Source organism: Condylostylus longicornis, unplaced genomic scaffold (assembly GCF_029603195.1).
Source record: "Condylostylus longicornis isolate FDR11 unplaced genomic scaffold, ASM2960319v2 ptg000091l, whole genome shotgun sequence".
In the NCBI taxonomy this organism is placed as follows: domain Eukaryota; kingdom Metazoa; phylum Arthropoda; class Insecta; order Diptera; family Dolichopodidae; genus Condylostylus; species Condylostylus longicornis.
The window spans coordinates 306,753-332,703 of NW_026578059.1; the positions used below are offsets into that span (position 1 = coordinate 306,753).

At 25.7% G+C, this 25,951-nt stretch overlaps 1 protein-coding gene across 12 annotated transcripts in view; it reads right to left on the reverse strand.

Annotated features, from left to right (window-relative positions):
• LOC129613801 (calcium-dependent secretion activator) overlaps nucleotides 1-25,951 on the reverse strand; it is a 104,754-nt gene that overhangs the window by 73,643 nt on the left and 5,160 nt on the right. For 3 of the 12 annotated variants that reach the window (XM_055528054.1, XM_055528057.1, XM_055528055.1), the window contains exons 2-8: nucleotides 10,644-11,071; nucleotides 4,584-5,905; nucleotides 3,388-3,505; nucleotides 3,111-3,278; nucleotides 2,183-2,444; nucleotides 1,969-2,114; nucleotides 1,021-1,271 (exon numbers count right to left, since the gene is read on the reverse strand). In XM_055528054.1, coding sequence (XP_055384029.1) covers nucleotides 1,021-1,271; nucleotides 1,969-2,114; nucleotides 2,183-2,444; nucleotides 3,111-3,278; nucleotides 3,388-3,505; nucleotides 4,584-5,011 — 1,373 coding nt within the window. In that variant the 5' untranslated portion in view covers nucleotides 5,012-5,905; nucleotides 10,644-11,071. Of the gene's footprint in view, nucleotides 1-1,014; nucleotides 1,272-1,968; nucleotides 2,115-2,182; nucleotides 2,445-3,110; nucleotides 3,279-3,387; nucleotides 3,506-4,583; nucleotides 5,906-9,292; nucleotides 9,870-10,378; nucleotides 10,523-10,643; nucleotides 11,072-19,770; nucleotides 19,923-25,951 lie in introns of those variants that run through there. The other 9 variants (XM_055528065.1, XM_055528053.1, XM_055528061.1 and 6 more) reach the window with 7 other exon arrangements.

The window sequence follows — 25,951 nt, forward strand, 5'->3', positions numbered from 1 at the left end:
ATTTTAAACAATAATTTCGGAAATAATTCAATATATATTTAAAGGCTTTAGTATAGAGAGAAATTAAGCTGAAAAATTTTAAAGTTTAAGGAAAAACTTTATCGCCGTGACAGAAGTATATTTTAAATTAAACTTTAATGTATAGCTTTAAAAACCGAAGTGAAATATATGTTTAGATCGTATATATAACCCTATATTATTATAAATAAAATTTGTCTTATATCAGTTTTAGTGATCGGAAAAGAATTGCAATTTAAAAAAAAAAGTACAAAACTTTTTCTCATAATAGTCTAAACTATATGGTATATAAGCATTGTACTTAGTCGTAAACCGAATATTCTGTATATATGCTATTTTGACATCAAAATTGCAGTTATTCACTTTTGTAAGCATACAACAATTAAGGTTTTTCTATAAACTGAATTGTGTATAAAACACATAAAAGTTACTGCAATTTCAATACCAGAATCATTTAATTTTTTATATATTGTCTTTTACAAATTTTATAATTTAATGTGCTTGAAAACATATTCTTGATAATTTCTCGTGAATAATATTTTCAGAATAATATATTTATATCCGGACCTTTTTTTTTTAGAATAACACTGTAGCAACACGAATTATAAAAAAAAAAACATTAGATTTGCAACGGTAAGATTCTCATCTGTTTTATTTCTAATTTTCCGAACAGCTAGAGATGGCTTATACGCGGTTTTGGTATATTAACAATTTTCATCTAATAATTTTTCTTATATATTTCGACCATGTTAATGTATGAAAATTATTAAAAGAATTCCGATTAAAAGAGCTTTCCGAGCTCTAATTTTGATATATTAGACAGTGTTATTCTATATATATATATATGTGGTCACGTGATATATGATATATAGAATATGCAAAAGAATATTTAAAATTTATTTATTTTCATTTTGTATCAAATTAGGGCTAGAAATATTTATATAGTATTTAAATATTTAAATATTTATATTTTATTTAGACGCTTATAAATTCCACCAATACCTGTGATTATAACGTTTCAGCTTTTGTAATCCATATTTTGAATCCATTGAGCCTTTTGATACTGGTAATGATTCTAAATTAGCCATTAATAAATTAATTGATGATTTTAATTCTTCAATATAAAGTGATTCCATTTCTTTTAATACAAATTTTGGCATTAATTTACGATTTTTTTCCATTTCACTAACACGTTGCATTCTACCATCTAATTCGCGACGTATTGCTGCTGCTTGTTCATCAGCTGAATCAAGCTGTATTAATTTATATATATATATATTTGAATATTGATATATGCATATTAGTTCAAACCACAATATGTTGAAGTAGTTTGAATGAGGGGTAAAAAAAAAATTACTTTTCGAGTTTGAATAAATCAAAGAATTTATAATAAAATATTTTATTTATATAAATAATTAATTAATAATTAAATCATGACTTTAAAAATTACTGTATTACTGTATTTTTTACACAATTCAGCAATTACAACGCACAAGCTGAATTGTATATATTTAATGGTGATAGTTTTAAAGTCAAGGTTAGATTATTAAATTGATGTTGCATTAAAACAAACTTTTGTTGCATTAAAATTCTTAATTTTTGTGGGCCTTTTTTAAATCATGTAGTTTTTATATTCAAGTATTTATTTCAGAGATTATTGCAATAGTTAAAGTATTTGCATTAATTTTAAGTTAGTTATACGGTCATGTTTAGAGAAATATTTATTTTCTTTAGCATTGACTTTCATGTTATTGAATAAAGCAAAAATTGGAAAACAATTTTTGTGACCCGAACGAACATTTAGTCCAAAATTTCATTTTAAATAGTGTAATTTAATTATTGTATTATTTTAAAGGCTGGGTTCATTGTATTTCAGTGCAACAAAAAATTTTTTTTTTAATATTTTTTTTATTAAAGATAGTTTGTGAAATAAATATATCTATATTTTACCATTAAGGCATTAAATAAAATTTGGTGTTCAAATTTTTTAACACCTAAAATCTGTTGAAACATATCATATAATTGCTCCTTTGATAATATTAATTCACTATTTAATGATTGTTGCATTCTAGAAGGACGTTTGGTGTCTTCGTCACCTATACGCATTCAATAAAATAAAAATAAAAATAGAAATTTTTTTTTTGTTTTGTTGTTTTTAACTTACCAGTGCCTTTTAATATACAATCAAATTTGGCCATCCATGATGTTAAAACAGTTTCTTTACTTAAACCATCAATTTCTGGTAGTGATCTAACACGTTTTTCTATATTATTGCGAAATACTTCTCTAAAATCATGTTGAGAACATGCACCGGATTGTACCATTTTTGTAACACGTTCTGATTTTAAAAATACATCATGATAACTTTGAACAGCATTTTGAAATGCTTCATCGGCCATTATTTGGGTTTCACCCTTAAGGAACGCCTAATTTCCAAATTAATTTGAAAAAAAGAAATTTTAACTATTAGGCATTAATATTACTACGAGTATATATAAATCAGAGCTGTATAGTAGGTTGCTTTAAGCCTAAATTGTAAATCATAGTAATATAAATACAATTTTAAAGGGACATTTCACTTTCATGCATTATATGAAAAAACACGCCTATATAATTGTAAATCTATTCCAAAAAATTTCATTCATTCAACCATTCTAAAATTTGACTTAAAGGAGAAGTATTCGAGGTCAAAGATTTCAAAGTCAAGAAGATATTTTTGTATGATATTAAAAAAGAATTTAAACATCATGTCCATAACTCCAAATGTAACGTCATTTTGACTTATGAACAATATTGAAATTGTACCTATATTTGCTAAATAAGCTTGATAAACTTTCTAATCTGAAATAAATGAGGTATGAGTAGACTTTTAAAATATTTTTCGTGTTATGAAATAACATTTTACCTTTTCAAAATTGTAATATTACTATATATAGCTTAAAAATTCAGTAACTACACAACTCACTAGCTGAATGTTTTTTAATATTAGCTGAATTGGGTATATTGCGATAACAAAATCGGATATTGTTTTTATATAATATAAATCCAAAATAGCTAAATATCTACGTATATACACCCTTTTTTATAATTACCTGAAATCTGGAAGTTATAGCTTCTAATTGGTGTTTTGTTATTTTTATTTGTCTTTTTGTCATATCTGTCGGTTGTTTAGCATTAAATGGGTATGATACACAACGGGATACAAAAACGTACAGTTGAATACGTCGTTTACGTTCTTCTTCTTCACGTTCATGCTTTTCCTATTTTTTTTATATAATAAAGATAATTTTTCGTTTTGAATTGTCATTATTGATCGAGAATGATGTGTGATATTAAATGATAATTTAAGTTTTACATGAATAATTTTACCTGTATATCACCCTCATTCTTATCGCTTGCTACGGACGGAGAAGGTGAATGTGGTCGAGGTAATGAATTTGCTCTGGATGACCCGACACTTTGACTTAATGTTTCCTGTGATAGACCACTAGATGGTGATAAAGTTCTTTTATTATTTTTATATTCAAAATTAATAAATTTGAAATGAAATATGTTTTTTTTTTTATTAAGAAAGCCATGCCAATTTGGATACGCAAGTTGTATAAAAAATTCAAAATATACGTGATTCAGCGATTATTGATTAAATGAATGATTTTTTTTATAATATGCGATTTAATCCATATGTGATTGGTGTATATATTTTTTTTTATAATAGTTATGTATAGAAATCATGTTTTTTTTTTTTAATTTTGTTGAGCGATACAATATGAAATGAAATAAAAAAGAAAAAGTAAAATTTATAATTAAATTGTAAGTTTGTAAATAAAAAAAATTTATTTTCGAAAAAATCTGCTTATATGAGAAAAAAACTTAGTATTAAATATCCGTAACCTCAAAATTCTGGGAATACAGTGCTCCTACACAATTCAGCAATTATAATACATGAGCTGAATTGTGTATACTTATCCCCGAGATCGAAATTTTAATAATACTGTGAATTCAGCTTATAAATGCCAATTTAGCTATATGGTATTATTACAATTCCGATTTCAGGATACGATATTAATGTGATTTTGAGCTCTATATGTATTACATATTTTTGAAATTTTACATCGTGTACGAGACGAATCTTGAATTATACAAACACGGATTTCATATTGCTTGCTCTTCCTTAGAATTTATTTTGTGGTCTGAACTGTACTGACTGAAATTGATTTTTCAAAGGGTGTTCGAACAAAAGTTATATCAACAGGCCTTTGCAATTTTTTCAACGGTTATCCTATATAACCGCATTTAAAATCCTATAGAAGAGCTATATGATTTTGCCGAATGAATAAAATTTGTATATTATTCTTGTTAACGGTAAGAAAATATTACATTGATGTTTAAAAATTTTTATTAATTAAAATTAATTAAAATTATTAAATTAAATTTATTTTAAAATTTTTCTGAAATTTTTGTAATTAATTTAAAAAATGTGATACAAAAATACAACTTAAAATAATTAAAAAAAAAAGAGAGAATAAAAGAATTAGAGAGATAGAAAAAAACAACAAATTTTTTACCTGGGCATTGTTGCGTTGTTGGGCACTTCAAGGCTACCGGATGTATCACTACCGGCATGTAAATGTTGTCCAAATTCTTTATGTTGTTGTAATGATGGTGCCAATATTGGTTGACCAGTGCTACCACCAATTGCTGGTACAGCACCAGCTGGTATATGATGTGGTGTACCACCACTAGCTGGACCACCAATACCAGGATCACCAATTGAATTACCGATACTACCGGTATTACCAGGACCAGTTTGTCCAAATTGTGGTCCAATTGAATTACCAATAATTTTTGAACCACCACCACTACTACCGGTAGCTGATGATTTTTGTGTCTTTTGTGATGTGGCATTTTGTGATGATCCACCACGACCACCACCACCTTTTGCTTGATGATGATCTTCATCACTTTCCTCTTCACTTGAACTTGGATCAATCATAATTGATTATTTTTTTTTTTTTTGTTTTTTAATAAATTATAATATTTTTCTTATTATTATAATTTTAATTTTATAATAATATAATAGTTTTTAGTATATTTAATATATTATTAGTTGCAGTAGTATATTAATAATTTTTTATAGTTTGTATAGGATGTTGTGTAATTTATAATTTATTAAAAGGGGGGAAAATTATTTAATATATACTTTTATATATATATATATATATATAATTGCTATATATTATATTATGAGTTCTTTATTAAATTCTTATATACTAAAGTTTTGATTTTAAAGAGTTTTTCTTTAGTTTTATTAAATGATTTTTTATTTAGAATTTTCTTTAAATATTTGCTTTAATATTTAATTTAATTTTTGTTAATTTACTTAAGAGAGATTGTGTATAATTTGGTGATTTTTTTTATTTCTTGTTTTTGTTTTCCGTATATAATATAATAGTTAAACAGACTAAAAATTTAATTTATTTTTTATATAATTTTCGATTGAGATTATTTTTGTAAATGAAAAAACAAACAGTTAATGGGTAAAGTGATAACGTCGCTGGCGGGTTCAGGATTTGAAGGAGATTTGTTAAGAGTTTCCGGGCGATATATTTATATAATTTTTTATTTTTTTTTTTGTTTTTTTTTTAATAAAATTTAAAATATTTCAGTTTTTTTTATATAATTAAATTTATAATTTTATTTTACAATTTAAAGCTTCGTTTGTTTTTGTTTTTAATTTTAGTTTAAATGTTTCATATATACAATTCAATACTTTTTTTTTTAATTTTTATAAAGGCAAAAATTATGTTGTTATTAATGTATATATTAACTGCACACATATGCTTATATAATAATATTTTGTAGTAGATTACAATATTAGTGGGGATCGCTACAATATTTAAAAAAGACCAAAATGAAAAAATTAATTTTATTATCAAAATTAAATTAAAAATATGGGAAAATTGAATGAAGAATGTATTTAAAAAAAATCAAAAATTTCCCGTGATATATTTAAAATTTATATCAAAGTTTGTCTCTGGATAATGGAGACAAGCTGGTCGATGTAAAATTTTCAAAATAAAATTCTTATTAAATATATGCATAAACTGTACCTAAAAATTCATTACCATCGGATAAGATAATTTTTTTTCTTTTGATGCTAAACGGTTAAGTTGTGGGACATTAAGGGCCAAATTTCAAAAGATATCATAGTGCCGGTTTGATTTTGAATACCAATACACCGGACATTTTGTTGAAACGTTCAAACTTATGCCATATGTCATATAAAAAATTATTGCTGTTATATATTAATATAATTTATTATACATCAATTTTGGTGTCATTCGTGAATTTGTCAGTGCATGGGGGAAGAAATAAAATAAATGCGCACATAGATTATAATATTATACGCTATTTCTTCATAAGTCTTGAAAATTTGAAAATTTGAGTGAATCAGTAAATAATCGATTATGCATTGGCGTTATGCATTATGTAATTTCTCCATAAAATAATTTATATTTCATACTATGTAATGATGTTCTTTCATTAGTTCAAGAAAATTGTTGCCTATTATCACACAGCATTGTTTGATATTAAAATGCCCTTATTTAATGTTGTCCCTATTAAATGTCCTTCATTTGAATTTTCATACTAAGAATTAAAATTTAAAAATTTTTTTATATTTATATAATATAAATATGGGTTTATACAGAAAACTATTTCCACATTTTTGTGCAATCATCGTAGACTATATTATATATAGAAAGAAAATATGGAATTCGGATGTTCACATAGCTGCTAATTTGGTCCGCACTTAATTTTTTAATGTTTTTAATTCCCGACCGCATTGCAAGCAATTTTTTTTATTGATCACACTAAATTTCGCGTATCGAGATTTCGGTAAATACGTCGTTTACGTTCTTCTTCTTCACGCTGAATTTTCGCCTTAGTTTACGTTTCCCTACCATGGGGAATCTGTCGGTCTTTCGGTTTGTCGGTGTCGTGAAATATTATAAGAGTTTATTTTGGCTATGGAACAGATTGATCAACTTTTGGTAGAAATCAGGAACCAGCCACTAGTCGTTTACTAGGGCCCAAATTTATATTTTTGCACATACGAGTATATAGGAAAAAAATCAACCAATTTTTCTGAAATTAAAGGCTGAAAATATAACTGCAAATTTTTAAGTCATGATATTACAATTTTAATGAAATTGAAAAATTTTATTAAAAAAAAATCTGATGTGGTCAGCGTATAACCAACCGCAATGTATATTGCCTGGTTTAGTGAAGATAAAGATAAAGTACTTTAATCATCCTACATTTGATCTAAGCTAAGTGAGCGATTCTTCCTGGATCTTAATGGTATTTTGCGGGGCAATGAAATTTTTTTTTGGCTAATATTTGCTGGAAGATATTCGGTTTTGGTAACATTAATACGTAACCGATTTCTTTTCAGTGCAACGTACCAGGTGTTAAGATCTTCGAGTTGTTGAATACTCTAACTTATCAACACTATATGATTAGCATATAAGATGTTTGAAGATAGAGTAGGTCTTTGAAAATCTCATGTTAGGTAGTCAGGTAATCTAGTGTGAATGATTCTTTCCCAAAGCTTCACGGTATGAGATGTCAATTTAATATCTCTGTAATTTTTGCAGTTTAATACATCGCCTTTGTTTTTGTAAACTGGCACTATTGTACTACAACTCCGTTCTTCTGGCTTCGTATGTTCTTGCAAGATTTTGTTGAGTAGTTGTCTCAACCACATACTAACACTGTTCCTGAGGGTTTTTAAAATTTCTATAGGAACATTATCGGGTCTCACAGCTTTACCAATTTTCATTTCCTTGAATTCGGTATCTAGTTCATGTGCTGAAATTTCGTATATCGGACCCTGAATTTGCACTATTTGGTTAAGTAGCTCTCGGGTAAATTCTTCGTTTAGCAAATTTGGTAGTATTCTCTTCATCTTGCGCTAATATGTTCATCAGCTGTTAAGATGTTGCCTTCATCGCTTGTGATGTTGCGTCGTATATTTTGACGCCCGAATATGTTTAGATTTATTACTGCGATGTTTTGCTATCTTAAAGATTTTACTACCTAACTTATCAGTTTCCAATTCATTGTACATTTCATTACCGGCATTATTTTTAGCGATAGCTACTTCTTTTTTGGCTTCTTTCTTGGTTTTGTTGTACATTTCTTTATTTTCTGCGTTTCTTCATTTTTGCCATTATTTAAACAAATTCGTTTTCAACTTTAATTTCTCTTGCACTTGTTCGTTCCACCACCGGCTTTCTTTATTATTTCTGGGAGGTCCTTTTGATGTATCCAGATATTTAGTGCTTTTTTGGTTTGAAAAGATAACCACATATAACATAACTTGGCGCCGCTTCTGCTGTCTTACATTGATCCAAGAATTCTTTCAACTCTTGTATTATACGAAAACCCTCAAGCTTTTTAATCTTATGACATTTAATTTTCTGCTCCTACTGCATTTTTCAGTTTTGAATCTGCAACAAGAAGTCTGTGTTGTGAAACAAGAGGTTCACTGGGTATGACTAAGCAATTTCGGAAGTCTTTCAAATTGTCGTGATTGTATAGGATGAAATCTATTAACGGGCAGTTTCCCCACTTTTATATGTAATCAAGTAATCAAGTGTTCGTCCTTTTTTGCGAAGAAACTATTGACTATAGCTAGATCAAAAGGTCCAGCAAATTTTAACAGATTTTCTCTTTCTTGATTTCTTACACCATAAACGAACCCGTCGTGCCAGATTTTTCTTCAGACCTATATGCCCGTTCAAATTACCACATACAAGTTTTTTCTCTTCTACAGGTAACGACGTCATATGGTTATGCAATTGTTTTAACACCCCAAATTTAAATATTAAATTTCAAGGAAATTGGTTGATTATTTCTCTTGATATACGCAAAAATTGGTTGATATTACAAACCACCAAAAAAGGTCAAGTAACCGAGACCTGATATATCTCAAAAGTAGATCAATCCATGAAATAGTCGAAATAAACTCACATATAAAATTTCATCAAAATCAATTCAGCCGAACTTGAAATACACGCGTGCTCACACAGACCGACATGGCCGACATCTCTCTAAAAGTAGTTTATTTACGCTTCCCTACTATGGATAACTGCGTTCCAACCAAAAACTCGACTTCCAAAATTTGGTGCCATCACATAATCTAGTACCTCACTGTATATAATGCGGTCGGATAAAAAGAAAAATTTATCATATTTTTTTTTATGTTTACCTAAGTTCTCCTAATTTTATAAATGTTATCTTTTTATTGCATATCAGTTTTACGTTTTTTTTCTATTACTTTTTCTTTTTGTTGGATTATATTATTTAAAAAGTTAATGAAGAAAAAAAATTTTGTGAAAAGATTAAAAATTTTATATATTTGATATTTTTAAATATTTCAAGATTTTTTTGATTTTTGCTGCCTTAAAAAGTTACAGTTTCTGTAAGATTTCAAGAATTTAACTGTTAATATAAAGAAGAGATTATAAAAACTTTCCAAAAAACAAAGCTTTTTGTTATATTTACTTATTCATATATTATACGCTACATTATATGTGTGTGGCAGAAAGGAATAATACCTAAAGTTGATTATTGATAATTTTCATAAGAGCAAACATTTTATATTTGCATAATTTTTATCATCCTAGTTTGTCAATTTCTATGAATTGGATAGCAAGATTAGGACTCAAAAGGTATTTTTATTTGGAATTTGGAGTTAAGTTCCAATTGAGATTGCAATTTTTGTTTTGTTTTTTGTAAATTTTATACAATTTAAAAAACTTTTTTTTGTTCATTTAAGGTTCGTTTTATTGTTTTTTCCAAATTGTTTTCAACAAAAGTTTTTTAAATTTCTAAAATGTATTTTGGTTACGAGTATTTATTTCAAATTTATAATTTTTAGTTGTACTAGACTTAAGTAAATTTTGTTAATTTTGTTCATTGAGTATGTGCTGGAAAAGAATTGGATAAAATTTAAAATTTTAAAATAAAACAGTAAAAGTAAATTCAGCTATTTTGGCTAATTATGTTGTAAAAATTTAAACGATATATTTATATTTTAAGCGGTTAATATGTTAAACTTTAGCAATTACTTATAGAAAATTTTTAACTTTAGTAACTTAGCCAAAATAAATAATTGAGTGTACCAAAATTTTTTTAATATCAATTTGAATATTGAAAATATTTGTGAAAAAGTTATCTAACTTTTCGATAAAGTCGAATTTGGCGATTATTCCTTTTTGTTCCACAGATGTGTAGCTATATATTTAAAATAATAATTATTAAAATTCAAAAAACATAATTAAGTATGTCATACTTAAATATTTTTTGAGTAAATTTTTTTTGATAATGTCTTTGTTTTTTTACTAATATTTGGAATTTTTATTAATAAAAATAATTTATTTAATATATATTTCTTTTTAAATTTATATTTGAATTTTTATATTACATAAAATACATATATAATTAATTTAATTAAATTACATAATATGAAATTTTTAATAAATTAATTTTTAAATTTTAATCTAAAATAATTTAATTATTTTTTTGTTTTTCTTTTTTTGTTTTTTTTTCTTAACGACCTAAAAAATTATATATTTTTTTTAATTGTAGCGTTCTTGTATTTTTTTTTTATTTTAATTTTATTTTAATTTCATTTATTCATATTTCATAAGGCCTTTCTCTGGTGCACTACTTTTATATATTTTATTATTAATAGTTTTTTTTTTTTTGTTATTATTATTGTTATCAATAACTTAAATAAATTATTTTTTTATTATAATAAATTTAGTTTTTATTTCAATTTTTTATTAATTATGAATTAAATATATTTTTTTAAATTATTATATTTGGGGGTTGGTTGCATGTTTTAGTTTCTTCATATTTTTTTTTTTTTAAACACTATATAGTAACATTGTTGTATGCGCGCTTTAATATTGTTTTTGTTGTTGTTGGTGTGGTATTTGTTATCCTTTTATTTTTTAATAAATAGCCGCTGATATTTTTAATTCTATCAATTTAGAAAATTAATTAAGAAAAAAATAAGTTAAAAATTAAAAGAAGCGGAAAATATGGAAATAAGTAGTAATACCAAAAAAAAAAAGTTAAAAGAGAAAATTTCTTTATAACGATCTTTATATATACAGGATGTCTCGTAACAAAGTTCATTGCTATACGCCATTGTATAGGCCCTCATGAGTAGACAAAACTTTTGTATGGAGACGATTTGTTATTCACTTTCAAATCAAACCTTTCCCTTTTAAGCACTTTTCCAAAAAATTTTTGAAAAAATGTGTTTATTAGTTTCACTCTATTCTACACCCTTGAAGATAGAAAGCTGAAATTTTATATGTACATAGATCTTTACTAGAAACTTATTTCTGTAGAAGAAATAGAATTTCTGTAGAAGAATTTTCACCCATCTCCCCCCTCTAGAAGTTATACCCCCCAAATCCCTGAAAATGCCATTTTTAACTATTTATTGCAGTGAAACCATAAGCATTTTTCAAATTTTGCAAACACAAAAAGGCAGTGGCTTGCTTGTCCTATCGCGACATACTATAATCATACTTTCTTTTTTTCCAAATTTTTGATGTCCTTTTTCTTCTAGACCCCAGGATGTAGGAGTCTGAAATTTTAGTACCTCTTAGACCCTAATAAATACTTTATTTCGTTAGAAGAATTTTTTTTTTCCACCTCCACCCCGTCTCACGTTATCGCCTCTTGAAATTTGTAAAATTTAAATTTTTGACACTTTATATTTCCGAAACCGCAAGTTTTTTCAAATTTCTATAAACGCAAAAAACTAACGGTAAATTCCATGACATTGAAAAATATAATTATTTTTCTCAACTCACGCTATTAACCCTTAAAATCGAGCATTATGTTAACCCCTCTTTATATTAAATTTTACTTTATTTCAAAGACTGCATTAATCGTTCATCCTAAATATATGCAATCCTAGAAATAGTTTCGTATATAAATGAAAATAATTTTAATAGTGTGGTAGGTATACATAGACTGTATTTAAAGCAATGTTTTCACGTGTTTAAGGGAAAAGTGCTACAATACAAACCATTAGTTTGACTCAATTTTATTTTTTTTAAATGGATATTTAATTTTTGCAAACAAGATTGCTCACATTTTTGAAATTTTCAATAAGAATAATAATTAAATTTTGTATACATTTTTATAGTAAAAGGTCAAAGAGTTTTTAGAATAAAGAGAATAAAGAGTTTGAGCCAAACCAATATGATTGGTTGGTAGAAAAGCACTTTTCTCTCGAACAAGTGAAAATATTGCTATTGAAATATAATCTATAACGTTATTTAAATTTATTTTCATTCATATACAAAAATATTACTCTTTTTTGTAATGAAAAATTATGGGTGTGTTAACATAATTGGCCTACATATTACACATTTGAAATTCATTCGGTTAATTGCATAATTTTAAATAAATAATTATATTTTTGAAGTCATGGAATTTGCAGATTTGAAAAAGCATTGATTTTGTTATAAAGAATTTTTCTCAATATATTCTCTCTTAACAAATATTTTATTTGTATGTATTCTTTCATATATTGATGAAAATTAAATAACTTAAATAAATATATATATATATATATATCTCCATACATATTCATATATTAATATAACGTCATATTTTTAATATAATAGTTTTTTTTTTAATTTCTGTTATATATAGTTTAATTAAAATTAAATTAAAAATTCCAATCATATATAATTCAACTAATTTAGAAATCCTTATGAAAATTATTTGTTTAAAATCCTTAAACACTTTTTAAAATTTGTACAAAGAAAAAATTCGTAATTTCAAAATGCAACAAAATGCAACAGTAGAGCAATAAAATTTTCAATAGATTCTTAACACAATTTTGAAATCATATCAAAGAATTTAGAATTGCAGGAAGAGAAGATGGCATAGAAAGGTTTCAAAATTGTATTATGGATAAAGCATCTAATGTGGTCAGGATTTGTTGGCTAAGTGCTTCTTTATTCATTATTATATATCATAATGATACATTAATTTAATTTTGATTTAAAATCTTTTAATGTATTTTCTTTTTAATTTATTTTTTTTTTCCTTAAATAATAATTTTTATTTACACAAAATGTGTCGTGACCCCGATATACAGCACGACATCTATAACTGTATGGGGTAATGTAGTTCCCATACCAAGGATTTAAAATGATATCACTCGATTAACCATAACATATGATTATTGAAAAGAATCTAAAAAAAATAATAACAATAATAACATTAACAAAGTCATAATTTATAATTAAAACATTCATTTAAGATCCCACAAAATTGATAAAAAAAATATGCATACTATAGCTTAATTGTTGATCCATCTGTTCGTCTTACACTCGTCTTATAAAAAAATACTTCTAACTCCTGTTTTAAGCTAGCACTCTAAAATTGGAGTTTTAACTCGCTTACCACACACCCTCAGAATGTTCTTGCATCAGTTATTATATGAAAGCACACTCAAAATTTGGTTATGCCTACATTTTTTCTAGTTCTTTTAAAAAAACGATGATACAGTCGCAAGATAGGCAACAGGAAACGGCTAATGCCTCCGTACTTTTTAGAACCAAATATAATTATAATCGACAATAATTTTCAATACAATAGGGAATTGATTAAAAAAATCTTGCACACGGGATTTATAGCCAAAGTCATATCCCTCTATTATACCACTATAATAGACGGGCTACATGCATGGCCAGCAAATATAACACAGACGACATAATCTTGGAAAACTTAAAATATGACTTATCAATTAAGGACGAGAGCAAGTAAGCATATATATATTAAAATATTGGTGATTTGACAATAGTCTTAGTAATACGTAAGTACAATATTTTGTTAAGTTAAATATGATTGTTTTAAAAGTATGATAAAGTGGCAAAAATAACACGAAGAATAATATTCAAATATAAACCGTTATTGCTACTTACTGAATCGATTTGATCCGAAATTTTTACCGTACGCATTGTATACAATGAGGTAGGTTATATGATAACACTAAATTTTGGATACCGAGTTTTCGATAGGAATGCTCTCTATAGTAGGGAGCAAATAAACTATTTTTAGAGAGATGTCGGTCTGTCGGTTTGGGTTTAAACGCGTGTATCTCAAATTCGGCTGACCCGATTTTGATGAAATTTTTGGTTGAGTTTATTTTTGATACGGTATGGATTGATCAACTTTTGGGATATACCAGACCTCTGGAACCTGACCTTTTTGCGGGCAAATTTTACATTTTTTTTTGTATATAAAGAGAAACACATTGTATTTTAATATTTAAATTTGCAGTGTTGAAACAAAGAATTTGCAAATTTTTTGGAAACCAAATTGTGGGCCGATTTCACATATTTTACCATATCTACGGAACGGATTGTTGGAATTTCTTGAAATTTGATATATGAGTTCTTATTGTTACCGAAACTATCTGGTGAACTTTTCGGGGGATTCGGGTGGCACAAAGCGAAATCCTACTTAGAGCCAAATTTATACTTTTCTAGGTATATAAACTAAAAGCTTGCTAACTTCCTTGAAATTGAAAGAAAGTGTGCAAAATTCATTTTCATAATCTTCTGTAACACTTTCATTAAACCAGGCAATATATATTGCAGTCAGTTTTGTGTTGATCCCTTCAGATATTTTTTTTGCTTTGTTTCTATTTCAAACAATAATAATTATATACAAATATATAAATTTTTTATGTATAACATATATAGAATATTTTAAAATCATAGTTATTTATTTTCTCAAGTTGATGTATGCACAATTATTTTAATAAACTTTTCGTATTATTTATTTTTTATGTATTTTAATGCATATAACTATAATATGTATATATATATATATATATGCACAAAAAAAATATTTATGGAAATTTTAGAAAGTGGTATTATAAGCTATATAATAGTATTTTTAAATAAATGACTATGTCACGATTATGACAACCGAAAAAGAACATTTTATGTCGCCTTTTGTGAACATTTTTATTTACATTTATATATAACAAAAAATTTTTTTGCTTATTCGTCTTATATCTTTAAAAAGGACAATTTTAAAGAGTTTTTATGATAAACAATAAAAAAAAAACAAAAAAAATGTGCTTGTAAAAATTTTTTACACGAGCATACAAGCCTTCTTTATTTAATACTCTCTAATATCTTCACATTCAACTTTTTTACATAATTATAATTTTGTGCTATGATATCACCCGATTAAATTTTCAAAATTGTTGAAAAATTTTTCCAGAAATATATTTAAAACTGTATAATTCTAGAAAAAAAAAAAAAAAACAAAATGATAAGTTTAATATTGAAGAAACGCATGCATTTACATTTTATTGTTGTAGAGGGTGCTCCAGAATTGATATTAAAGCTCTCGGTAAAATTCCATACACCCTCATAGTACTATATTATTGCAATTTTGTGACCAATCAAGATTAAATTTAATATTAAGAAACTTTTAATTAAATTTTTAACACATTACTGTAATATTATAAATATATTTATGTGTATCTAAGAACAGAGAAAGTTTGTATTTCTCTTTCCGAACCTCCCTTGAGCCATAGTCAATTTTATATAGGAATTTCAAGAGCAAAACAGCCCAGTGGCGTGAAATTAAAAATTCTTGAAGAACAAGGCTGAACTGGATAAAGTAGCCGATAATTTTGTTTCAGAAATAATTTTTTTATTATATCTAACCGAATTCTAAATTTTAATTTCTTTGTTTTTGTTACAATAACATTGAATGTATTTGACTTCACTGCGATTTATACTAGGGATTTCTAGCACATATCTAATATTGTATAACTAATTTGGCATTACATTTTGTTGTTATATAGGTACATCGATAAAATGACGAAAAATTTTAGTCAGATACGAGGTCAACTGAATATTGTTTTTCATTGCTGTTTCTATATGAATCATAATAATATAATTTTTGTAAATAATGTTAAGAAAAAAATATTTCATCTTCATTTAATCTCTCCTCCTTCCTTTCTAAATTCACATTTCTATTTCATTGTATTGCATAAATAAAATTAAGATAAAAAAAACTACTTAAATTCTATCCCCCCCCCCCCCCTCTCTCTATACCCACAATAAATCTTATTTACTAAGTGTTCTAGCATATATATTTTTAATTTAACATACTACTATTCATATATTTATATGATTTTAGCCTGCAGAAAAAAATGTACATATGTATGTGACTACATTGAGTAATTTTAGCATTTTATAAAACAAAAAAAAAAAACAAAATAACACAAAAAGAGAAATGTATGATTATGTCAAATTCACGATTTACGAAAAGAATAAGGAGGTCAGTGGTAACAAGAAGGGAAACCGAGGTAATATACAGATAAAGTGGTGTAACTGTGCAGAATATTAAAAGAAATAGTGTTACTATTCTATTTATATAAATGAATTTTCCTTTTTATATTATTAAAGTATAATAGCATGAAAAAAATATCCTTTTTTGGATGTTCCCAAAAAACAAAAGGTCTTACTAGTTTTAGGTTGTCTGTTTGTCTATATGTCTATATGCAGAAAAATATACACTTTTGAAGGCGCAAAAAACTGGAATTTTTATAAATAGATTCTAATAAGAAATTTCTGAAAAAATATGAAAATAAAATTAAATACTCATATACATACATATATGTGGAATTCTTGACTTCAAAATTACAGTTATGCGGTTATATGTATATATATACATAACCCACCTTTAAACTACACCTTATTACTGCAATTTAGTTTCTATAACAATTTTAATACCGTATATTTCTACAATTTGTAAATCAGTTCAAGTTGTGATTTTTTCAAAATTTCAAAGTAAACTTTCTTCTATATTTTTGTGCTCAGTTCGAATAACTTTCAAATTTTAATAAAAAAAATTTTTTTGAGACTCTCTCAAACTGTTTATTATAAAATGATAAATATTTTATTTTCTTAGAAAACAAAATTATTTCCATCTATACTTTTTTTTCTCCAAAGCTATAACATTTTTCGTAATATTAATATTCCGATCACATAAATACTATAAATATACATATACAACATTGAACCTCTCTCTCTCGGAATAAAAATCACAATATTATATAATAATTTATCTCATTAATTTATGTATGCACATTATATATGGTAATAAGAAAATTATTTCAATAGAAAATTAGTTTGATTTTATTATACTGAGCTAAACTATTTATATACTATATATGTATATATATATACATAGATATAAGTCCTAAACTTAAATTTTAATAATTATAAATGTGCTATTCTGTAAATCAAGGATTTGAAACATTATAATATATTTTTCTATTTTATTTCTTATGTCCTTCTTGTTCTGGTGCAGTAATTTTCTCATTCTCTTTTTTTTTCTTTGACATATAGTTGCTTTTTTTATTTTTTTGTTTTGAACATATGTATAATTAGCATACTAGGCATATTTTTGTTTAGTAAGGTATAAATTAATTATTTTAATTAATTTTTGTGTTTTTACATTCTCTATTAATTTGATACAGGATAATAAACATATGCAGAGTGAATGAGCATATGCTCAAAAATAGATAAAATTTAAAAAATTGGTAAACTTTTTGTTTTAGAACTATATAGGTGGTAGTTTAGTTTAATTAGATAAGGGCGATTATACTCTTAACGCTACAACCCAGCACTAGCTCAATAGAAGGCAGATCAGCATTCCCTCACAACACAAATCTCCCTCTGAGAAAGTTGAGCAGATTTCCTCCTAGAGCTCCTCCACTTCATCTAACACAGGTTTCGTAACAAAGTCCAGTGCTGTATACCATTGTACAGGCCCTCATGAATAGATAAAATTTTTATATGGAAACGATTTTCACAGCTCAACAGGTTCAGAATCGCAGGGCCTAAAATCAATTTCGACCAATTTTTCTTCTTTTTGAAACTTTATGTTTAACTTCATATATGTGTAAGTAAGGCGCATTATTAAATATGATTAAGAAACTTCAGAACAAGGGCTTTTTTATGAATATCTATTTTAGTTATAATCTTTTCAGATATCGGAATTATATAACTTTAAATTTCGAAAATTTTGAAATTCTAATTTTTCATTTTGGAAAAACGTTAATTTTCTAGATGACGTAACGTTGCAGCTTTCTTCAATTTGATATACATTTGCAGTACTCTATTTGATTAAATAAAATTTGCAGTATTCTATTTTTTTCAATAACTGCTTAACCAGATCAGGTAGCATGTTGACTCATATACCAAATTGAAGTTCAGTTGTGAAGATTTTCAGCTGGAGACCTTGAAAATCACCTTGAAAATTAACGTTTTCTAAAAATGAAAAGTTGAAATTTCAAAATTTTCAAAAAAAACATTGCTTCTATAACTTTTGAGATATAGTCAAATAAATTTTGAAGTAATATGTATCTCGATCATATCCAAATTAAATAGAAATCTCAAATTTACTTTAATATATTATTTGTGAAAATTTGTTGAATTTAGCTGCACTAGTATTTGAGTTAGAACGGACGAACGGAAAAACAAACAAACATGATTAAATCCACTCAAAATTCGACGCTTATCAAAAACATATACTTGAGTCTATATCTCAGACCATTATTTCTTAGCGTTACTAACGGTAAGAGAAATTTAGTATACGCTTCGAACAAACGTTCGTACGCGTATAAAGATAAATATCAGGAAAACAATTTTAGCGCCATGTGCATGTTCGAAGGTACGAGGAGGTGGAAAGAGGTACGTTACAATAAACCTTACTTAACAATCGACAAATCTATACAATCGACAATAATTATTTAGTATGTTCAATAATACAAAAAAAAACATTTGAATTCGCTGCCCTGTGAAATATGGCAATCTTATTAAAATGTAGTCAACCAAAAGAGGTATGTGTACTATAAAAAATTCACTCTGTACTTTTCTTTTAATATAAGTAAATTAATTTTGTATAGTTTAATTATGAACCTAACACACATATTTGTTTATGCAAAATAGTTTAATTTTAAATACATCAGAATATCTCCTGTATATATCTTCAAAAACAATGCAGTAATACTGTATTATTGTTATACACATTTAAAGTGTTCTCTTAAAACTGAATTGCATATATATATATGTATATATATATATATATTAATATCACATTACTGCAAATTTCAAAGCGCCAGAATAATTTTCTTGAATTAAATTTTTTTTTTGTTTTTTTTTTTATTTTGTTGCAGTTGAATACATTTTTTGTCATATTCAGGGATGTTTGCAAATTATACAAGTAAATTATACAAAAAAACGAAAGACCTTGTAAATTTTCATGAACATTTTAATTTTTTACTGATATTATCTTCACTTTTTATATTTTTTTGCATTTACATAAAAATCCTTTTTAAATATTTTTATTTAATCGATTCTTTACATTCGTACACATGACTAGAATTTTCTTGTCATAATTTTACAGAAAAACCAAAAAAAAAAAATGCATTGACTGCAAATTAAAAAATTTTCTTTTTGTAACTCTTATTTAAAAAAAAAAAATAACCAAAAACACACACTCAATAGAATTCTAAATTTCTGGTATCTATAGAAGCCAAAACGTCAATTAGAAGTGCTTAACTGATTAATTAATTCAATAGGTTAACTTTTGCATGATTTTGACTCTCACCAGAAAATTGCACTTCAATTGAATTTTAAATATATTGTCCAAATTAGAAAGGTTTTGATATTAACACAGAACTAATTTATTTGGTATTTTTATTATTATATAGAGAGCTCTCTATTTAACTTGATTTTGACTTTAGGACGACTTATGAGGTTTTGATTTATTTTATAGGCAGAAATTTTCATTTTTGTTTTAATTTCACCTGATTTAAATTTCTTTTTTAAAGTTTATTTTTTTTTTTTTTTGTTTTTTTTTTTTATTATTACTCAAACAGTTATAATGAGAAAAAACATATAATAAAATCCTTTTTTTTATACAAATATTTTTTCTTTTCAAAATATTTTTCTATATAAAATAACAAAAAGAACAAAAATAATACTATAACAATAACAGTAAGAAAAAAATAGAGATTATAGAGAAAATACAGTATTTTTCATTATGGCTGTGTGTGTGTGTGTATTTACTAAAAATAAACTGTCAAAATTCTTTCATATGTATTCCATAATATTAAAGAGAATTAAAATTATAGAGGGCTTTTTTAAAAAAAGAAATTTTGACATTGACATTCTCTGATCAGTGTTACCACCATAATTTAATTTTCAAATTCTATAATATATGTATATATATATATCTAAGATATTTAAGATATTTATTTAAGATTTTATTATTATTTAACATAATTTTAAAAATTTTCAATTATTTTTTATTTATATTTTTAGATTCTTTTCAAGAATAGAGCGATTGCCTTGAATCCCTCAAAATGTAAGTAATAATAATTGTTTTAAAACATATTTTGTATTTAATTTGGCGAATATTTTAAATATAGCCACTTAAAAAGCTCAGAAATTAGAAATTTATACAGGAACCAATATTTAAAATACAATTTTGAAATTAAGGATATTTAAATATATAATTTAATTAATATAAATCGAATTTTCGAATAGATTATATATAGGGAGACCATATGCTGGTATTTTTGTTTTTATATAAAAAAAATTTTAAATGTATATCAGGAATATTTTCAATATAGCATCCAGTCAGTTGCATTTTTTAGAGAAATTATTTGAAATTTCCGTAACTGATTTTAATAATTGTAGAGTAGAAGAAAAATGGAGGACAGAAAGCTGAAATTTCATACGTACATAAATCTTTACTAGAAAATTTTTACCTATCTCTCTACCTCCCTTAAAAATTATAACCACCAAAAGTCCTAATAATGCCCTTTTTAACAATTTATTGTAACAAAACCAGAAACAGTTTTTAAATTCTACAAACACAGTATACTGTAATATAATATTGTATCACAGCATACAATATTTTAACTTTAAAAAACCAGAATGGTCGTCAAAATTTACCGTTATTTTTGATATCGTTTTCCTTCTAAACCACATGTTGTGGGAGTCTGAAATTTTATCAGCTTTTAGACATTAATAAATAGTTCATTTCTTTAAATTTTTCTCTACCTCAACCGCGTCTCAAATTTCAAAAAATACTGAATTTTTTGGCACCTTATACCCATACTGCAAGCTTTCGCAAATTTATATAAATGCAGAAAGCAAACTGTAATTTGCGTACCATTAAAAATTTAATTATTTTTCATAACTCACGCAATTTTCTCAACTCAATTCGCGCATTATGTGAACGCCTCTTTAAATTGCTTTTTGTTTTATTTCAAAAATTAAATACATCACTCATCCTAAATATATGCAATATTTTCTTATGTTAATTTTAATAATGTAGTATGTACGTGAATTGTTGTTTATTGAGCAGTGGTTTCACTTGTTAAAAGTAAAAGTGCTACATTAGAAACAACTGGTTTGCTCCAACTTTATTATATTTTACCCTATTTAATGAATGGTATATACAATTTATCCATTATATTTTTGTGAAAATAAGTTTCGAATTATAGTTTATGTTAATACCAGCATTTTATTTAGCTAATTCACCTCTGGTTATATGGTTTATCTGAATAATCTCAGATGATTATGATAGAATGAGACATATAATTTAATTGGTCGATTTAAACGTTTTTACTTGTTTTAAACTACATAATTATAATATAACTGCAGTATAACAGATTTCAAGTTTCAAAACGAGATTGATTTTTTTCCTATTTTTTAATTAAGAAAAAAATTGTGTTGTTATACGAGTACAGCTGTATAATTTATTAATACATGTGTATTTCATATTATTTCATTTTTATATAGAAAAACATGAAAATCACATTCAAATACAGGCGACAAAATTATGATAAATAAAGTTGTATACAAGATATTTTAACAATATTTAAAACAAAAACTTTATTATTTAATGTTATTCTTGTTCATTTATTTATTTATTATTATTTTTTTAATATTTTAATAATAAAAAGTAAATTGGAGTATATAAAGAAAATTTAATTTGAATTATTCACGCGACAATATAATTATATTTTATATTAAAAACAATAAACTATATATTTACATGCGCACATACATATATTTATAGAAATATAAGATATAAACTGAAATCTATAAATTGGAATTCTAGTAAATATGCGAATTCTCTCTCCTTATCTCTTCCTTTCCTCCCCATATATATGTATATATACGTATACATATATGTATATGTATAACTAATCATCATAATCCTATATTTTATTTTGTATCCCTCTTCCCTATATAATATGACATTGTTTTTGCATGTTTTTTATTTTCTTTTGCGTGAATAATTTGTATTATAAATTTATATGTATATGTGTATATGCATTAACGTTAATCCGATAATATTGGAGATATGGACAAGAATTTAAATTTTTACATTAATTATATGTATATAGTAAAAGAAATCAATTAAACATTTTAAAAGCTGAATAATATTTTAAGAGGCATTTAAGTAATTTTAATATTGTATTTAATATTGCAAAATATTGCATATTTTCAGGATGAAATATTTTTCAAAATTTCTTATTAATTTCTGTTAAAAAAGAACAAAAAAACAGTTGACCAGAATTTGTTATCCTATGTGCGAGTAAATATGCCATAGTTGGCTATGGGGTAGTCTATTACTTTAAGTTGCCGTATTACTATATGTAATTGAAATTTTCCACAATGTATACAAAACTTCAGCACTGTGATTTCAATATTTTCTAAGATATGGTCAAAGTATTATTGATATTGTATGACAGCTATCATAAGGAGTCAAGAAATTTCAACGATTTTTATCATATGTATAACAGCCCTTATATTACACATTCACGAAATATCTATATTATAGCTCCAATAATTTCTGAGATAATGCTAAATAACTTATGAATCTGCGTGGCAAGTATCACAAGTGCTCATGAGATCTCAACAACTTTTAAGGAATATAGCTGCCATTTTACCATATTTTATTTTGCAAAATTTCAGTATTGTAAGTTGAACACTTTTTAAGATATAGACTTTTCAAGTCGTATGGAAGCTACCAGAAGCAGCCAAGCAATTTCAATGACTTTTATCAAACACAATGACCCTAGCAATGTATTCGTTTGTGCGGAATTTCAATACTAAAGCTTCTATAATTTCTGAGTTATAGCCAAATAAATTTTGAAGTTGTATGGCAGCTACCTGAACCAGTACCTTAATCATATCCAATTTAAATAGGGTTCTATCATTATCTTATAAATTTTTAAAAATGTTGTGAACTTAGCTCAATAAGTTTTTGAGTTATCGTTGGGACGGACGGACAAATGGACGGATCGACAGAGGTACAGACAAAGCTAAACCTACTCAGAATTCGACACTGATCAAATAAATATAATTGAATCTATATCTCAGACCATTATTTCCTAGCGTTTCAAACGATAAGGCAAATTTAGTATACCCTCCGAACATACGTTCTTACGGGTATAAAAACATTGCCTATAGCATCGAACAGAAAAAAAATGTCCAAAAAAATGTATTTGAAAAAACAACGAGTTTAAGATAACAGTAAATTTAAAATAGGCATTTTGTCATTTTAATGTTTGCCTATAAGCGGTTTCATATAGCGGAAAAACTATTTGTGTTTTCTATGTTAAAGGATGCATAGAAGTTTTGTAAATAGATTTGACGGACGAAGTGATAAATTGAAATTTAAATACAAAATTTTATTTATCAATTCCGATAGAAATGTGCTCTATAGCACATGAATAAAATATCTTGTTATAATTTATTATTATAAATCCGTGCTGAATGTAAATGTAGTACGTTGATTAATGAATGAGATGTAAATAGGCGGAGGCGGGGAGAAGGAGTGAAGGTAGTGGTATTTTCGGTTTGAAAATGTAATTATTTTCTATATTGAATTGTGAATTGTAAAATAATAAGAATTTTGTAAGGCAAATGCATCTGAGTAAAAACGATAAAAGAGAGAGAAACGTGGAGAGATTATGAAATTATTTTGGTTTACACCTACTCTATTTTGCCTTCTCTTAACATAATGCTCTTAACAATAAATGTATCAATTAAGGAATTTTTTTAAGGGAAATTTATTAAGAATTACAGAGATTCTAAACGCTATATATATATATGCTTTAAAACATTTATTGTACGTTTTGTATTCGTGTAATTTTTTATAACTACACCCAATGTAACCCGATTTAAACTTTTTTTTTTACACCGCAACATAGCTATACGTATATCTAATTTTTATTCATTTTTATACATCATATGAAGTTCATATACATAGGAAATTATTCCAAATTCTTCAAATTTAAAATAAATACAGTTGTTTTAGGATTCTAGAATTTATTCTAGTATAATAGTTTATAAGTTGTTTGAATTATTGTTAGTTGTTCATTTTTACCATTTATTTCCGGAACGTATACTACGTATTTTTGTGATTGTAAATTGAGTATAAGGTGTACCATATACATATACAAATATATACAATACATTTATATAAAAATATTGAGGTTCACAATCGAACGGTAATTAACATAATAAAAGTAAAATTTGATTACAACAAGGCGAAGTGGGAATAGGACCAAAAATAACTTTGTTTTTTGTAAAATTTGCAAAAAAATTGCAAAAACAAAAAAATAATTTAACTTTCTAGAATTAATTTTTTTTGTTCTTTTCTGCTATTTACCTAGTTACACTAGCTCATATATACACACCACTTAGGTCACACAATGAAACACTTAAAAAATTATGTAGCTTTCATTACAAATAAAGTTGGGTCAATCCAATTGTTTGTAATATAGCACTTTTCGCTTTAACAAGTGAAAATAGGATGAGCTGTGTATTTAATCTTTGAAATAAAGCAAAAACAAATTTAAGGAAGAGTTTATTGCGGGAGTTAAGAAAATAATTATATTTTTTAATGGCATTGAATTTACCGTTAGCTTTTTGCGTTTATAGAAATTTGAAGAAGCTTGCAGTTTCGGAAATATGAGGTGCTAAAAATTCAAATTTTACAAATTTGGAGCTTTTATGTGTTTGCAAAATTTAAATAATGCTAAGTGTATAATGCTAAGTAAATAACTGGGGGATAGATAAGTCAAAATTTTCTTCTACTGAAGTAAGTTTCTAATAAAGATATATGTACATATTAAATTTCAGCTTTCTATCTTCAAGGGTATAGTAGTTTTATAACAGACAGATGGACGGACGGACGGACAGAGTGCGCACTTTTTTTTCAATTTTTTTGGAAAAGTGCTAAAAGTGACACATAGTCCCTAAGAGAAAGAGAGAGACACGAGAAGGGGAAAAGAAAGCGTAATCTAAGATTTTTTTTTTGTATTTTATATGATTTATACACGCTCTATATAATTTACAATTATTTCTTTTATTTTTTTTCGTTTTTTTTTGTATTTTTGTAAATATGTGATATGGAGAAGGAAAATGTAGAAGGTGTTTGGAAATTTTATTTATTTATCCCTTCCCCTATTTTGCACATTTAGAGTTAGTAGCGTTGCCTATACTATATATACATATATTTATATGTATGGGGCACGTTGCATAGCACAGGTCTTAATTATTTATAATAAAAAGCATGTATATACATATATATATATTTATGTGGATATATAAGTGGGTAATAATTGTTATTATTGTCCATGTTCATAATATAATAAAATATAATAAAATGTATATATATATATATATACATCGGTTTCTTATTATCGTAATTAATAGTTTATATACGAGATATAAGAGTAATAAGTGATGTTATACTATCG